Source organism: Choloepus didactylus, chromosome 6 (assembly GCF_015220235.1).
Source record: "Choloepus didactylus isolate mChoDid1 chromosome 6, mChoDid1.pri, whole genome shotgun sequence".
Taxonomy (NCBI): Eukaryota; Metazoa; Chordata; class Mammalia; order Pilosa; family Megalonychidae; genus Choloepus; species Choloepus didactylus.
In genome coordinates, this window is record NC_051312.1 from 13,949,562 (window position 1) to 13,965,973 (window position 16,412).

The window sequence follows — 16,412 nt, forward strand, 5'->3', positions numbered from 1 at the left end:
GCTTGCTTTCGGGCAGCTGTGGCCATCTTAGGCAGAGCCACGTGCCCGGACTTGCCTCAGGACAACTGGGCAAGGCTGCCCAGAGAGCAAGGGAGCTGCTTCCCACCCACCGAGGTGGAGACCTGATGAGTGAATGAAAGAAAGAAAGAATGAATGAATAATGAATGAATGAATGAGAGGTAGTTTGAGACCCATTTCTGCTCCTGTGGGATTCTGGGCAGCTAATTTAGCCACCTGAGCTTCAGTTTCTTCATCTGTAAAATGGACAGGATACCATCCACCTTGGAGAATTGTTGAGAAAGACGAATGAGAAGATGACAGTTCTTGCTAACCCTCCGGTGCTGGCTGTTGCCCTGCTGTGCCCGGGTGCGGGTGGCAGACAGTCCCGTCCAGGGACCTAGCTCTTCCTGGACCTCCCGTGGCCCCTGTGTCCTGCTCTTCACCTGCTCTTTTCTGCCCTCCAGGTTTTCCCTACGAGAAGGTGGTGCAGCGGGTGCTCTACCTCCAGGTCCTGGACTATGACCGCTTCAGCCGCAATGACCCCATTGGGGAAGTGTCCATCCCCCTCAACAAGGTGGACCTGACCCAGATGCAGACCTTCTGGAAGGATCTGAAGCCATGCAGCGATGGGAGTGTAAGGCCCCACCTGTGGGTTCCTGGCTGGAGGGGGCCTGGAGGGTTGGGGGTGGTGGATCCAGTCCCTTAGTCCCTCCTCGGTCTTGGAAACCAGAGGGGGGTGGCCAGGAGGGGTATGGGGAGGGGGTGCAGACAGGCAGGCCCCCGATGGAGCAGGGTTCCTGCCAGCGGTCTGAGAGCTGGTGCTCGGCTCTTGGGGAGACCCACCCTGAGCTGTGATAAAGAATCGGGGCTCTGTTCAGAGAGCAGGGTCTGGGGTTGGGGGGTGGGGGGTGCACAGACCTGCCAGGTGAGGGGATAAAGTCAAAGGAAGACAAGTGTGCAGGGGGTGACAGAGGGCACCGGGTCAGGTTGGCAGCTCTCCAGCCTGCCCCCCCTCCGAGTCCCCAAACCCCTCCCCGTGGCCCAGCCTCACCCTCCCATCTCCCTCCCAGGGGAGCCGAGGGGAGCTGCTCTTATCTCTCTGCTACAACCCCTCTGCCAACTCCATCATCGTGAACATCATCAAAGCCCGGAACCTCAAAGCCATGGACATTGGGGGGACCTCAGGTGCTGGGCCCCCTCATGGCCAAGGGCGGGGTGGGCTGGGGGGCGTTCCAGGGACACGACCCCGGCCCCCCACTCACAGCCCCCCCCTCCGGGCCCAGCTGCCAACTCGGAAGGGGAGGGGGCTCCTGGGAATCCTCCCCACTGCCCCTCTGACCCGCCTCCCGCCCCCACCAGACCCCTACGTGAAGGTGTGGCTGATGTACAAGGACAAGCGGGTGGAGAAGAAGAAGACCGTGACGATGAAGAGGAACCTCAACCCCATCTTCAATGAGTCCTTCGCCTTCGACATCCCCACAGAAAAGCTGAGGGAGACGACCATCATCATCACCGTCATGGACAAGGACAGGCTCAGCCGCAATGACGTCATTGGCAAGGTAGGGCCGGGCCGGTGGGAGCAGGGGGGTGGGGTGCAGGCCTGTCCCTTGAGACCTCGGGCCAGTCCCACCCCCTCTCCGGGCCTCCTCTTTCTCACCTGAAAAGTAAGGGATTGGACGCAATTCTTCCTGAGGTTCCTTTCTCAGTGCCCTCCTGTTGGTCAGTAAGCTTAGGCCACACTACTGGAAGGTCAGGGAAAGAAGGAAGTGAGAGAGAGAATGCCATGGATCCCCAAAAGAGGGTTTTTTTAAGCAAGACTCTGAGACAGGACAAGGGCCTCGGGGCAATGTCACCAAGGGTCTGGTCTGCAGAGGGCCAGCCGGGTGGGCAGTGCCCAGGGTCCACTCCGTGGTGCAGCACCAAGAACTGCAGTCAGACTCTAAGGACCTGGCTTCAATTCCCACCTCAACTGCCACTACACCGCTGTGTGACCTTGAGCAAGTTACTCCGCCTCTCTGAATTTTAATCTGTAAAATGGAGCTACTAATACCAACCCTACAGAATGTCACAGAGTGGTATAGGAATTGCTGGAAAACTTTGAAAGTCCTCTTTATGGGAAGTGACCTCTTATTATTATATTTTAACAGTAATAAAAAAAATCCCATGCCTGGCCCTGAGTTTTTCCAGGATGTGATTCTGTAATTTAAGCCCTTCCATTTTTCTACTTTGAAATATCCATTTCCTGTATCAATGGCTTGGTGTTAAGAACGCAGGCTCGGGAATCAGACTGCCTGGTGCAGCTCCAGCCCCACCTCTTAACAGCTATTACTCTCTGAGCCTTGTTTCTTCCTCTCAAAACGAGGGTAGGATATTCCTCACTTCACAGGGTTTGGGGAGGATTAAATAAGAAAACACAAGTGAAGTGCTTAGCATAGTCCCTGGAATGAATGTGATAGCTGCTATTATAATAAAAGTTATTTCTGAAATGTTCCTGCTAGGGGCCCATGTGTCCATTCCAGACATGGTGGTTTGACCAGGTGCGGTACAGGGAGCCAGAGGGTCGGTCAGGTGGGGAGGTGGCTGCCAGGAGCGAGTGGGGGTGAACGCAGGTCACTCAGAACATCACCCTTTCTGGGGGAGACAGAAAAGAGCCAGCAGGGCACCCACAGGAGAGGGGGCTGAGCTGGAGGCATCCCTTGGGCAGGTGAACTCAACTGCGTGCGTAGGGGAGGCAGCCTGGCCTCCAAGAGGACTGCTGGCCCTGCCTGCCATCAAGCGTGGCCCAGAGAGTGGTCACGGGGGGGACAGCTCCCCAGGACAGCACCTCCCACACCGCAGCAGGAGCGTGAGCTCTGGGCAGGGCTTGGGGCCAGCTGAGCCCCTCTTCACCAACTCAGGCCACGAGCCAACCGAGTATCTTCTTCCGGGCTCTTCTGATTCTTCTCCTTTTGGAGTTGGGTTTTCTTAGGTACCAAGTAGAGCTCCTTTTGGAAAGCTCCTGCCTTCTGTTGGCTGGACCAAGGCGTGAGTGGATTTGTTCCCACTTTGGCCTGGGTAGCTTAAGGATCCCGTGGAGATCTGAACCCATCCACCCCCTGGCCCCAGCTCAGCCCCTGGAAGGCAGGAAGCTGCCATCTGCCTGGCACTGCTCCAGACTGTGGGCATCACATGGGGCTGACGTTGCAGAGGTGGGCAAGTCCCTGTGCTCGGCGGGTGCACAGAGGCCCCAGGGCTCTGTGGCCTGGTTGGAATAAGCTGTCAAGCAGCCTCAGAGGGCCAGAGCCACTGACCGAGAGAACCCACCCCTCCAGGCCAGGCTGGGCAGCCGGCAGTCCGTGAGGCAGGTACTAGTATCAGCCCATTTTACAAAGGAGGCACCGAGGCCAAGAGAGGCCACGCCACTGGTACATGGCAGAGCTGGGCTTGCCCCCAGTATTTTTTTTTTAATTTGCTATTTTATTTTATTTCTACTTCTATTTGGGGAATAATTTTAGATTCCAGAAAAGTTACAAAGGTAGTTAAGGGAGTCCTATGTCCCCCCTGCCCTGTTTCCCCCACTGCCATCATCTTACACTGCGATGGTACATTGAGATGCTGACATTGGCATGTTACTATGAACTAAAACTCCGGCCTTTCTTTTACACTCATGTTCTTTCTGTTCCAAGACGCAGTCCAGGGTCCCACACTGCATTTAATTGTCACATCTGCCCAGTCTCCTGGACTCTGGCCGTCTGCCAGCCTTTCCTTGTTTTGCACGATGCTGATGGGCTGGAGGAGTATTGGGCAGGGGTCCTGGAGAATGTCTCCCGAGCTGGGCACCCACTCTATGAACCCCAGAGCCCATGCCCTGAACCACACACTAGCCCTGGAGGTTTCGGGGACCTCCCCGTGCACTCCTACCGTGCCGCAAAGTCCCTAACACAGAGGCCGGGCAGGAGGGGCTCGGCAGTGTGGAGCCCCAAAGACCTGGACTGAAATCTTTCTGCACCTCGTATCAATTGTGGGCAAAATGTCCCAAGTCTCTGCACCTTAGTTTCCCCATCTGTAAAATGGGGGTCACCACAGAAGTATCTCGTAGGTAAAGATGCAATGGCTTATGTGGTTAAAGCACTTAGCTCAGGTCCTGGCAAGGAAAGTGCCCAGGAAATGGCAGCGGCTGTAGTAATTCAGGTGAGGTAGTGCCCAGGGCATGAGAGCTGACTGCCATCACCCCACCTTGCCCAGGCTCCCGAGGGGAGGCTCAACCAGGAAAACAGGCCAGGCTGGACGGGGAAGGGGACTCCGGGGTAAGTTGTCATTACTGGCAGAGAGCTGTGGGTCCCATGATCACAGGCTAGGGTGTCTCCCCCTAGTGGCGGGCAGTGGGTACTGCCTCAGAGACTGATGCTCTAATGCCATCCTCTCCCTCTTGTCCCCAGATCTACCTGTCCTGGAAGAGCGGGCCTGGGGAGGTGAAACACTGGAAGGACATGATCGCCCGGCCCCGGCAGCCTGTGGCCCAGTGGCACCAGCTGAAGGCTTAAGTGGGGCCAGGGGAGGCCCAGGGGGCCGAGGGCCCGGGTCCCCACCACGCCCTCACGACTTTATGCACAATGCCCGGCCCAGCCCCCCTGAAGGGAGGACCCTGAGGGTCGGCCAGGGAGGGGTCCCAGGACTCAGCTGGGCCCCGTTTCTAGGAAGTACCAGCCCCACCCCCACCCACCACCGGTCCAGCTCTGGGGGAGGGGCTCCGGGAGCCATTTTCCTGCTTTGCCCCTTTTGTTCCTGACTGGCTGATACTGAAGAAGTCTAGGGGAGCGTGAGCCAGACTGGCCCCGGGCAAGTGGGCAGATCCCTCCAGAGGCCCGCCAGGTGGGCATGGCCCGCCGTTTTCTTTGAGGCAGTGCCTGGAGTGGAGACAGGCCGCTCCCTCCCCAGCCCCGAGGCGGGCCCAGGAGAGGGGGGGCCGAGGTGTTTGGCCCCAGCCAGGCCAGGGGAGGCCAGTCCCCAGGGCAGTTTCAGGTGCCGCCTGGGCCCTGAATGCCGAGGAGAGTATAAATAGCCCGCTCCTGGGTCCTGGAGCCGCGGCCCTGTGTACCTGTGTTGTGTCCACCTGTGTGTATGCGTGTGCGTGTGGGGACCCCTCACTCCCTGTCCCCCCAGGGCTGGCTGTGCCTGATGACTATGCAGAGAGTGGGGGTTCTTGAAGGCGAGGTGGGGCTGGGGGCTGGGAGAGCTCAGTGCCCTAGTGCCAGGGGGTGAGAAAGAAAAGGCAGGGAAGGGGTGAGTGGGGCAGGGGATGGGGGAAGGGTGGGGTGGGAAAGAGGGGCAAATACTGGAGCTGGGCTGAGATCTAGGCTGACTTCTGTGCCCCCGAACCCCTCAGTGCCCCCCTCTGCCGAGAATCCTCCAGTTGCTCCTTCCCCAGCTATTTCATCCCTTGATCATCAGTTCATGCCTTTTAGGCACCTACTGTGTGTTCAGCATTCCACCAGGACTCACCTGCTCCCTCCCTTCTCAGGGGTCCCAGCCCCAACCCCCTACCCCAACCCTGCCCTGAGCTTTCTTCCCTAACACTCATCCCAAGGAACCTCCCCCCCCCACACACACACACCTTCCCAGATCTCATATCCCAGCCAAGTTGGCAATATTTTCCATGCTTTCCAGCTCCTTCCATGCTTTCTGGCTTCCTTCTCCTTCCTCATCCCTCTCTGTCTGGGCAGATCCCAGCCCTTACCCACCACAGTTTGTAGACCTTTCCTTCCATCCCCCTTCATGGCTTCTGATCCTCCATCCCCTGCCCTTCTCCAGGATTGCCTTTTCACCCTTCCCAACCGCTCCCCTCAGAACAGCTCCTTCCAGCCCTGCTGCTCACTCACAGTGCAGGGGGAGAGACGTCAGGAGGCAGGGAATATTCCAGTTTGCCCCACTCAAAGAAGCTGTGGTTTCTCCACCTCAGCTGCTGCTGAGACTAGAACTGGTGTGCCCTTGGAGACAGCAGATTTCAGGATGATCCCTGCTTAAGACCCCCTGATCCCACCCTGGTCCTTGTGTTGATACCTGCCGTTCCCGCTATGACCACCAGGTGGCACCTGGACACCACAATCTCTGGCGGTCCTCATGGGCCCCACAGTTCACACCCCCAAGAAAAAACAGCACCCTTGAGAGGGTCCCCACACCCCCAGCACGGTAGAAGCTTGGGCATTTGAGAACCATTTTCCTTCAGTAGGCTGCCGCTTGAGCTGAGCATTCTGCTCTAGGCACTGCATGGGTCACCTTTTGCCCATATCAAAAATTTCTAAACTTGAATCTCACACCCCGGCCCCTGGGATTTGGAAGTTTCACGCATAGTCGGTGAGTCGTTTTGTAGAGTGAAGAATGCTAGTGTAAAGCAAATAGTCACCCACATTCCTTGTAAATCCAGACTTTCTATATTGTAGCTTTGCTTAAAATGGGGTCTGCCCTCAGGGCGCCGGCTCCCAGCGGGCGCTGGAGGGCGACCCCCCAGGCTGTGTAGAGGCGATGAGGGGGCGCTGTCGGGAGTCCGGAGAGGCGCAGGGGATCTATCATCATCCCTCCCTCGGATCCGCCTCGGTTTCCACCCCGCCCATAGCTAGAGAGCTCTCGGAACGAGTGGACTGGGATTGAGTGGGCGGGGCCGCTGCAGCCCCTTTTCCCGGGCCCCGCCCACGGAGCTCTCAGCCAATCACATGCAGAGAACGTCTCGGGCAGTCCTGTTCCCAGTCAGCCCCCTCACGGGAGCCTCCGTGACCCGACCTGGGGTTCCCCGGAACCCACCTGCAGCGGGAGGTCCGGGAGGCGGGGGAGAGGCGGCAGGTGGCTGAGTGGGTGGCCCGGGAGAGGGCGGGCGGGGGGGGGGGGAGGTCTAGGGCGATAGGAGAGAGCAAGGAAAGGGGGAACTTGAGGAGGGGGCACCGGAGCCCTGCCACCATCCCGGGACCTAGGGCAAGTCACCCACTCCCCTTGGGCCTCAGTTTCCCCATCTGTAAAATGATGGTAATAATATTTCACCTACCTCATAGGGGAGGTTGTGAGGCCGCCGTCACCCGACCTGGGGGGTCGCGGCAGGAGGACTCTGAAGGTGCTACCTGCGAGCAAAGTATTACCCCCCGCAGCTGAGAGCGAGGCCCACCTGCCCCTCCCAGGGAGAGCCGAGGCCGCCCCCGGGCCCACTTGTCTCTAATCCACTGTGTTCAGATCCCTTCATGAGCGTCATCTGCCGTCTTCATGGGCGCCCTAGACTTAGTCGTTATCTTGTTCAGGAATCCTTTCTTGTGACCATCTTCCCACATATCTGCTGTGCAAATTCCACCTGCCCCAGGACCCCGCACCTGCCCACTGGCACCAGATGCCAGGGAAGGGACAAGGAAAACAGCCACATACACACAAAAGCCAGGGGGCCCCAGAACCCCCAGCCCATCTGGGGATCCAGAGGTGGGGATCATTGGTTGCTGTTTGTATTGTGTTTGAGTCTTTGAGCGCAAGTGTTTTATATATTAAAAAAAAAAAAAAGACAAAAACCCATTATCACAAAAAAAAGCAGCAAAGAGAAATGAAGAAAAACTGAAGAGAAAAAAAAAAAGGAAAAAAGAACCATAAGAAATTTTTCCAGCACATGCACCCTCTAAGCCAGCAAGATTTCCTCTTTGCAAAATCATATTTTTGTGAGAATGGGCCCTGCTTTTTGCGGCAAGGTCTGTTCTGATTAATAAAGGATCGTGAAAAAGAAAGGAGGTCCTTGGCTGTTTCCTTGGTGGGTCCCGGCCCTCGCTTCTCTCCGCAGGGGAAGAGGCAGTGGGGTGATGGGGTCCGGAGCCTGGGTCTGCCACCTTTGGGATTTGGGTTTCTTGGGCGAGGCCCTTCCTGAGTTCCCAGCCTCAGATGCGGAATATGAGCCCACCAGCTGCCCGGAGCATAGAGCAACCCAAAGCAAGGCTTGCTGGGAGTGGAGTCTCCTCTAGGCCTGAGGAGTGCCCCTCTAGCTCACCCCAGATGGCACAGCAGCCCCCAATACCCCCACCCCTGTCCCCAGAGAACCCTCACCACCCTCTGAAGGAGGTCAGACAAACCAAAAGGGGTCCCTACACCTTCCCCCCACCACCACGCAGGCACCAGCTGGGGCCACTGTAGGCTCAGGCCATCGTCTCCTCCTCCATCTTGGTCCCCATGGAGAAGGGAAAGACTCGGAGCTCTGGAACTGTTGGCTGGGTCCATTTCTCCAGCCTTTTCTAATTTAATCCCTTTGGATGAGAAAAGTCTCTCCGACTCCAAGTGCTGGCTTGCAGACCTGGGAAGCTGAGCTCCAGTCTCTTCCTTCTCCAGATTCTGTGGCTCTGGGCAAGCTATTTCCTTCCTCTGGGTGTGTTTCCTCAGTTCACACAAGAGCAACCCCATCCCAGCCCTTTTCCCTGCCCTCCCCACACAGCCCAGAGGAAGCTGAGGCCCTGCAGCTGGAAGGGGCTTCGGACGGAAAGTGCTGCATCTATTTCAGGTGCAGGCGCAAAAGGAATGAGCCAGCCTCCATTTTCATGTGTCCACTTGCTGGCTCTGCCAGGGGCTGCCTCCTCGAACCACCCTAAATACCCCCCACTGACGCTGCCTGCCTTCTCCCTTCCTGCACCAACAATTTCTTACAACCTGGCTGAAACGTCTTGTTAGAAGGAGCTTGTTTCTTCTGGCTTCTGATCTCTGCCCCAGAGATTGGCAGGACCTCCAAGGTCAGGTCAGCAGCCCTTCCGTTCAAGCATTCTCTGTTAAAACATCTGGAAAACGGGGTGTGAGAGCAGGGCCAGCTCAGCCCCTGAAGAGGTGGCAGTCCCGTGCCAGGGGCTTCTCGCCAACTCCTGGACTTTTTGCCTTTTTCATGGCTTCGCTTCTTCACATTCTCCATCAGCTCCTACTCTATCTTCCATCCCTCTGTGTGCCAGAGACCCACCGGTGTCTTCTTTCTCCTGCAAGTCCCTCCTGGACCCCACTGCTTTCTGGGTGACCATCCTGCTTGGGCTCCATCCTGCTCTCCTCTCCCCACCCCTCACTCCACCCCAAGCACCAAAAGCTATGACACTTGTGCACGCTGTGTACCCCAGCTGGAACTCTCCTGCCTGGGTCCTATATGTGTGTCGTGTCTCATTTAGATGGTGAGGACCCTGTGGCCAGGGATCCCTGTCTGCACCCATGTTCCATGTGGCATGCCTGGGTGGGCCAATAAATGTTCATCTTCAGAACACGAATGCCCGGGTGTCTTGGGGAAGCTGTGGGACAGATGGCTGAATGGGACCACATGCTGGCACTGGAGGTAGGGTCCATGACAGCCAAGGCTCTTCCAGGCCCATGAGGGTGGACAGGGTGGGGGGATGGCAGTAACAAAGCTAGGAAAGGACCTTCCCTTCTGAATCTCTTGCTGATCAGGAGATGTGGCTGTCTGGAGTCCCCAGGACGGAGGACGGACAGGCTAGAGCTCTCACCCACTCCACACCCAGATCCGGCTGCTGGACAAGACAGGGCAGCTCTTCCATGGCTTGTAGCGAGCACTGGGTTAGGAGCCCTGAGACCCGTTGGTGAACAAGTCACTTACCCTCTCTGGACCTGTTTCTTGCCCTACTGTCTCCTCCACTCTTTTTTCTCCACTGGTGGCTATAGTCATCCTTCCTGTTTTGCCTCTGCCCCTGCATCCCTAATGCCAGCTCAACTCCTCCAAGGCCCAGTCACCTCTCACTGCCCCAAGACAGTGGGGGAGGGGGGTCATTGACCCAAGTGCCCTCTCAAGAGCTGTCTTGTCTTCTCCCTGCCACCAAGAGGCACAGGAAGTTCAGTACTAAGACTCCTAAGACAGTGCTCTCTTCATCACCCAGGGGAGCTGTAATGGCCTTCCCTGGAAATAGCCTCCTTCCTACCCTGGCCTCCCCCATTTCTACCTGGAAAGACTGAGGCTCTCAATTGTACTCGAAAGCCAGGTGTCAGCACTCGCTTTAACCAAACCCTCTAACTCCCAGGATGAACTGGCTCCTGATGGTGGAGACAAGTGAGTGGCAAAGCTGGAGACTGGGCCCTAACAGCCTTCTCTCTTCTTTCCTTGGGGAGAAACCCAGCCTCAGCAGCCTCTGCTCGGCAGGCAAGGGTCCCATCTTTGACAATGTGGGGAGACAGGGCCCTGTGGGTCTTTGGCTGAACCAGGGGGAAAGTCTTAGGGCAGAATCCTTGGGAAGAGTCATAGGGAGACAGACCAGAGAGGGGGTGGAAGTGCCCAGCAGTTATGGCAGGATTGCTCTGGCTCCTTCCACTCCCCCCAACTTCCCCTAGGATCTGCATCACAGGAAGGTAGACAAACACCAGGTAGCCTGGAGGACCAGACAGCGGCATCAGAACTAACTACACCCAGCTCCCTTGTGCACAGAGAGAGAAACAAAGGCCCAGAGGGTATAAGTTGCTCAAGGCCCCTTGGTCAATAGCAGAACTGGAGCTGGAATCCGTCCCCTGATGCCAGGCCCAGGGTATGGCCCCTGCACCCTGTTACCAGCAATGGGCCCGGAAGACAGGCCCTGCTCCGCGGCCACTCCCACCCCTCCTCAGTGACCTGACTGTTCAAATTCCTGCCTCCAGGTTCCCAGGGGGGCCCAGTGGCCCTGACAGCTCCACAGAGCAGGGGGAAAGGGTACCAGAGGAGCCCTGGGAAGAAAGAGGACTGCAGACAAGCTCCCAGACTCCCCACCCTCCTTGGGAAGAAAGCGGCTGCTGATCCCTCCCACCCCATCACCTCCTTCTGTCCACTCAAGGACTCTACTCTCACTTGTAAGCTGACTGCTCCAAATCCATCCCAGCCTCCTCCAGAACCGGGGCTGGGCCCTGCCCAGTGCCAGCCAAGCTGCTGGGCCGGGCCTGACCTCCTGGCCCCGGGTGACATCAGCCCCCGTTGCCATGGTGCCAGAGGGCTGGCAGCGTTCCCTCTGGCCTTTAGGGCTGTGGTTTTGCCATTTTGTTCCTTTCTTTAAATCTTTCATTTTTTTTTTTTCTCAGAACAATAAGGGGAGAAAGTACTACCAAGACTGAGTAGAAAAGAAACAGGGAGAGAAAGAAAGTGGGAAATGGAGCGAGAGAGATGGAGGGCGGGAGGGAGGGAGAGAGTCACGGGGCGGGGGGGTCAGCACCAAGCGAAAAGATCGAGAAAGTTCAGCCTAACTTGAGGGAGATTCAAAAGCCCACTAAGAATTGGGGAACGTGAGAATGAAACTGAAGAAGACAGACAGGCCAAGGGTGCCAGGGGAGCTGGGAGGCAGGGAGTCAGATAAGACAAAATGAGAGACAGGCTCTGCGCAGCCAAAGCCATTTCTAAATGACGATGAACACGTGTCCCCACAGACAGGACACAACAGTTGGCAGGGGTCAGTCTGACCCAGAGCTGGGTCGGGGCACACAGACAGGAAATGGGGGTTGAGGGGCAGGCATCGGGAGCTGGTGCTCCCAGGGCTTATAAATAAACAGGCATGTGGGAAACACACATTCTTTTTCCAAGAAATATAATTTACGTTTACAGCAAGTTTTTTTTTTTTCTTCCTAAAGAAAAACACTACCCTGCGGGGCCCCTGCTCCCGACGGTGTCCCTGAGTGTCCCTGGCTCTTCCTCCCATTATTGCTTGGGAAAGATCTGCTCCCGGGAGCGGCCCCCACTCCGCACGCCCTCGAGGCTGTCCCTAGTGACAGAGTGGAGGCACACAGTGCCCATCCCGTGCCCCATGCTGTGCCAGCCACCCTGTCTGTGCCCATTTAAGGGAATGGAGAGAGCGTGCAGGGGAAGAGACGCTGGAGCAGCCTGCCGGGGCAGGGAGCCTTTTGGGTGCAGAAGGCCCTAGAAGCACAGTGGCTTCTTTTCAAACTTGACAGCTGGAAAGTCCAGGCTGAGAGGAAGGGAGAGGATTCTTTTCCCAGCAAGATTCCAGGCACAAGCTGGGAGAAGAGAACAGAAAAAAAGGGAGGGTGGGAGGCCTTGCCTTCTGTGCCCTCCTTCCCCACACAAATCTTGGGGCACCCGGGGAGGGAGGTAAGTACGATGAGCCCCGGTAGAGGCGCGAGGGCACCGGCCCCAGCTCCAAGCCCCTGCCCCGGGGCCAGTCTGCCTCCCACAGGTCCACAGCCCACCCCAGAGGTAGTGGCTCCTGTGCCAGAAGGGGTGACCTAGGAGATCCCAGCCCCAGGAGGAGGGAGGGTGGGGGTCGCCCTAGGCACCCAGACTCGGCAAGAGGACAGCAGTGACCCTGGTTCCAGAAGAAGCTGGCGCCTCTGTTGTGTTGTCAGCAGCTCCCACAGGGACTGACGACAGCCCAGAGATCAGCCAGCAGGCAGTGTTCGTATACCCAGGACCGTCTGAGGATGGCCCCCAAGGCTGCCTGGGTCAGCAGCTCGCCCAAAGCGGCCCCTCCGCTGCCCCACGTTAGGGTCCCGCCGGTCCCACAGCCCTGGGCAGCAGCACCTTCCCAGAGCCCCCTCTTCCCGGAGTGGCCAAAGCCCATCGTCCGGAGCACTGGCTCAGGTTCCCAGTCCGGGACTGGCTTCCAGGGCGCGGAGGCAGACGCCGGGGCGCCCCAGAGTCCCGGAGCCGCCACCCCCCATGAGCAGTTCTTCCTCCTCTTCATCCTCGAAGGGCCGCGCTGGGCGCCGGGGCGGCGGGCGAGGCGTGGGCTCGTCGCGCTCGGCCATGCGCTCCACGGCGCCTTCGCCCACGAGGAAGACGGTGTCGGCGACGCGCGGCGGGCCGGTGACCGGGTTGTGGTCGTAGGAGAAGACGCGCAGCGCGCGCAGGGGGTGCAGGTCCGGGAAGCCGCCCAGACGGTTGCGGTCCAGGTCGAGGATGTGCAGGCGGCCCATGCGCAGCAGCGCGGGCGGGAACTCCTCGAAGCGGTTGCCGTAGAGCCAGAGGCCGCGCAGGCCAGTCATGCGCGGCAGCTCGGCAGGCAGCGCGCGCAGCCGGTTGTCGCCCATCTGCAGCGACTGCAGCGCCACCAGGCGCAGCAGCGGCCGCGGGAAGCGCCGCAGGAAGTTGCCCTCGATCCAGAGGCAGCGCAGGCTCTGCAGCTGCGCGAAGTCGGCGGGCAGCGCCAGCAGCCGGTTGCCGCCCAGGTAGAGGCGCGTGAGGCGCGGCAGGCGACACAGGCCGTCGGGCAGCCGCTCCAGCTTGTTGAAGTCGAGCGCCAGGATGCGCAGCTCGCGCAGCTCCTCGATCTCCTCGGGCAGCTCGCGCAGCCCCGTGCCGCTCACGTACAGCTTCTGCAGGCGGCTCAGCGCGCACACCGCGCTGGGCAGTCGCCGCAGCCGCCGCCCGCTCAGCTCCAGCTGCTGCTCGCCGCTGCGCAGCTGCTCCTCCGCGTCCGACGGCAGCTCGTCCAGCGTGGACTCCGCGATGCCCATGGTCACGGGCCCCAGTCGGGGCCGCCGCCGCCGCCTGGCATCGCCCCGCCCCTGCCGCCCCCCGGCCGCCCCCGACGGGACCGGAGTCCCGCTGGCCCCCGGGCCCCCCGCCCCGGCCCGCCCCCGCGCCGGGAGGGGGGCCGTGCCGGGCCGGGAGGAGGCGCCCGCCTGGGGCCCCCGCCGCCGCGCGCCGCGCTCCGCCACCCACCCTCCGGCCTCCCCCGCTCCCTTCGCCGGAGGCAGACTGGCTCGGGTTCGCGCTGACTCGCAGCTTAGCGACCCGTCGCCCTGGCAACCCCCGACGCGCGTGCGGCTGCCAATGAGGCGGACGCTGGGCGGGCCCGGGCGGGGCCACGGCGCCGCTGGAGCGGGGTCCCGGCTCCTCCTCCTACCCCCAGCCGGCCCTGTGGGCGGGCCAGGGACCACGCGTTCGGCCGTGGGAACCCAGGGTCTCCTCCCCCCACTCCTGACACTGTGCGGGCCCCGAGACCCGACGTCCGACGCCGTGTGCACCTCCAGCCACAGCGAGCAGTTTGGTGTTCGCGCACCAGGGCGGCGAGTCCAAGAGGAAGGAGCCGAAGACCGAGGAAGCGCAGCGACTGTGCCGAGGTCGCGTCCAGTGGCAGCGCCGGCGCGGGACCCAGGACTCTGGACAAGCGGCTCTCGAGGGGGAGCTGAGAGGCGAGGTCACTCCCGGCCATTCACGTCCAACTGCGTGCGACCAATCTCCCCCACTGAGGCCACTTTAAGCTCACTCGGGGCACTGTCACTTCCTGGTCTTTTTCGGTGTGGGTCCCATCTGGGAATTTGGGGGGTGCCTAGGGCTTGACTCCTCCCCCCACCAACATGTTGGCCAACAGGTTACTCATTGGTGCACTTACACGGCCACCTTCGGCCACGGTCCTTCTTATGCTCAAGGTCTGTGGTGGCTGTGGGTGGATCCGGCTCCACTGATGACCACCCCCATCCTCTTGGGTCTGCTCCCACCAAGAGCCATTTGCCTTCCCCCCTCCCATCCAGCCCTCTTGCCAGAGCTGTCAACGCTCACTCCCGTTTACTGAGTGCCTACCATGGACCCTGCACTGGGCTAAGAGCCTTGCATTTCAGCTTTGCAACACACCTATGGGGTAGGTACCCCCATCATCCCAATTTCAGAGATGAGGAAACTGAGGCTCCCAACAGATAAGTAACTTGGCCAAGATCACCCAGCTGGTGAATGGCCAGATTTAAAACCAGGCAGTCCGACCCCAAAGCCTGTGCTTTTAACCATATACTACACCAAAAAGGGAAAGTTGGAGGGGTTCCTCCACCTCTGGCAATGAATTTTCTGGCAGTGAAGCCGATTCTGTATTACCTCTAACTCACGGCAAAATTGCAAAGCAGAAAAAGATGCTCCACATCATTAGCCATTGGGGAAATGCAAATCAAAACCACAATGGTATACCACTTTCCACCCACTACAATGGCTATTATCAGAAAAAAACAGAAAATAGCAAGTGTTGGCAAGGATGTGGGGAATTGGAACCCTCGAGCATTGCTGATGGAAATGGAAAATGGTACAGCCGCTGTGGAAAACAGTTTGGCGGTTCCCCAAAAAGTTAAACAGATTTACCATATGACCTGGCATTTCCACTTGTAGATATATACTCCAGAGAATTGAAGAGAGGAACTCAAACAGATACCTGTACACCAATGTTCATAGCAGCCTTATTCACAACAGCCAGAGATGAAAATAACCCATATCCATTGGCAAATGAATGGCTACACAAAATGTAGTATAACTGTACAGTGGAATTCAGCCATAAAAAGAAACGAAAATACATGCTACAACATGGATGAGGCTTGAAAGCATTAAGCTAAGGGGAATAAGCCAGACACAAAAGAACAAATAATGTGTGATTGCACTTACATAAGAAATACCTAGAATAAGCAAAGCCGTAGAGACAGAAAATAGATCAGAGGTTACCAGGGGCCAGGAGAAGAGGGAATGGGGAGTTATTGCTTACGGGGTATAAGGTTTACATCTGGGATGATGAAAAAGTTTTGGAAATCGTTGTGATGGTTGCACAGCATTGTGAAAAGTAATTACACAAGTAATTACACAATTAATATTATTCAACTTAAAAATGGTTAAAAAGGCAAATTTTATGTTATCACAATTTTTTTTTAAAAAAGAAGGTAGGTATTTAAAGCAGCCCCAGAGGGATTAGGCAACTGGATTTGAGGTCACAGCTGGGGTGCTGGGTGTTCAGGGTTCAGTAGCCTGTGCCCACCCCCCACCCCCCATGGCGTGTTGCCTTGCCAGCCTTCCTGGCTGGGGTAGCCCATGTAACTGACTGAACAGGCCCACATCAGAGCAGCATCCTGTCCTTTGACCCCCCTCCCCCATCACCCCCATCCCTGCTGCAGGGGAGGGAGGGAGACCCCCCTAAGGGCAGAGGGTAGTTGCCAATGCAATGTAAGGCTGAGAATTGCACCCGCTGGCGCATGAGCTTTGCAGACAGGAACATTTGTCTCTTTCAGCGCTGACCAGGGTCTAGCACATAGTAGGTACTCAATGAAAATGTGCAGCATTTTTTTAAATGGATGCAAAGTTCACCTACCGTGAACTGCAAAGAACTTAATGTACAATTGGATGAGTTTTGACATTTACATCACCCCAGAGACTTCCCTCATGCCTCTCCCAGTCCACCCCCACCTCCCAGAGGCAGCCACCACCCTCGTGGATTAGTTTTGCCTGTTCCGGGATTTCAAATAAATGATATTATTCACTACGTACATTTTTTTGTTCCTGGCTTCTTTTACTGGGATTCTCAATAAATATCTGTTGGATAACAGAAAGAAAGGGCAGAACAATAGCAGGTGCATTCAGGCAGGGGGTGTCATGGGGTGAGCATGTGATGGGGAATACAGAAGCAGGTTTTGCTCTGAGCCCGGAATCAGCCACGGACCCTGTCCTCGGAGGGAGACCCACAAGATGAAGACGGGACTCCAGGCCAAGGCAGGGGACCCAG

General features: G+C 57.8%; 2 protein-coding genes across 9 annotated transcripts in view; one reads left to right on the top strand and one right to left on the bottom strand.

The window, feature by feature from the left end:
* Positions 1 to 5,251, top strand: part of SYT7 (synaptotagmin 7) — a 56,646-nt gene extending 51,395 nt beyond the window's left edge. For all 8 annotated transcript variants that reach the window (XM_037839354.1, XM_037839355.1, XM_037839357.1 and 5 more), the window contains 4 exons: positions 465 to 634; positions 1,071 to 1,185; positions 1,360 to 1,559; positions 4,419 to 5,251. In XM_037839354.1, coding sequence (XP_037695282.1) covers positions 465 to 634; positions 1,071 to 1,185; positions 1,360 to 1,559; positions 4,419 to 4,523 — 590 coding nt within the window. In that variant the 3' untranslated portion in view covers positions 4,524 to 5,251. The remainder of the gene's footprint in view (positions 1 to 464; positions 635 to 1,070; positions 1,186 to 1,359; positions 1,560 to 4,418) is intronic.
* Positions 5,252 to 11,511: 6,260 nt separating this feature from the next.
* On the bottom strand, positions 11,512 to 13,448 carry LRRC10B (leucine rich repeat containing 10B). Its single transcript, XM_037839221.1, has one exon. The coding sequence runs from the start codon at positions 13,396 to 13,398 to the stop codon at positions 12,520 to 12,522; it is 879 nt and encodes a 292-aa protein (XP_037695149.1). The 5' UTR covers positions 13,399 to 13,448; the 3' UTR covers positions 11,512 to 12,519.
* Positions 13,449 to 16,412: the final 2,964 nt, after the last annotated feature.

What these genes read in the sequence shown, in the direction of transcription:
- LRRC10B (XM_037839221.1), bottom strand. Translation starts at nt 13,398, where the DNA reads ATGGGCATCGCGGAGTCCACGCTGGACGAGCTGCCGTCGGACGCGGAG.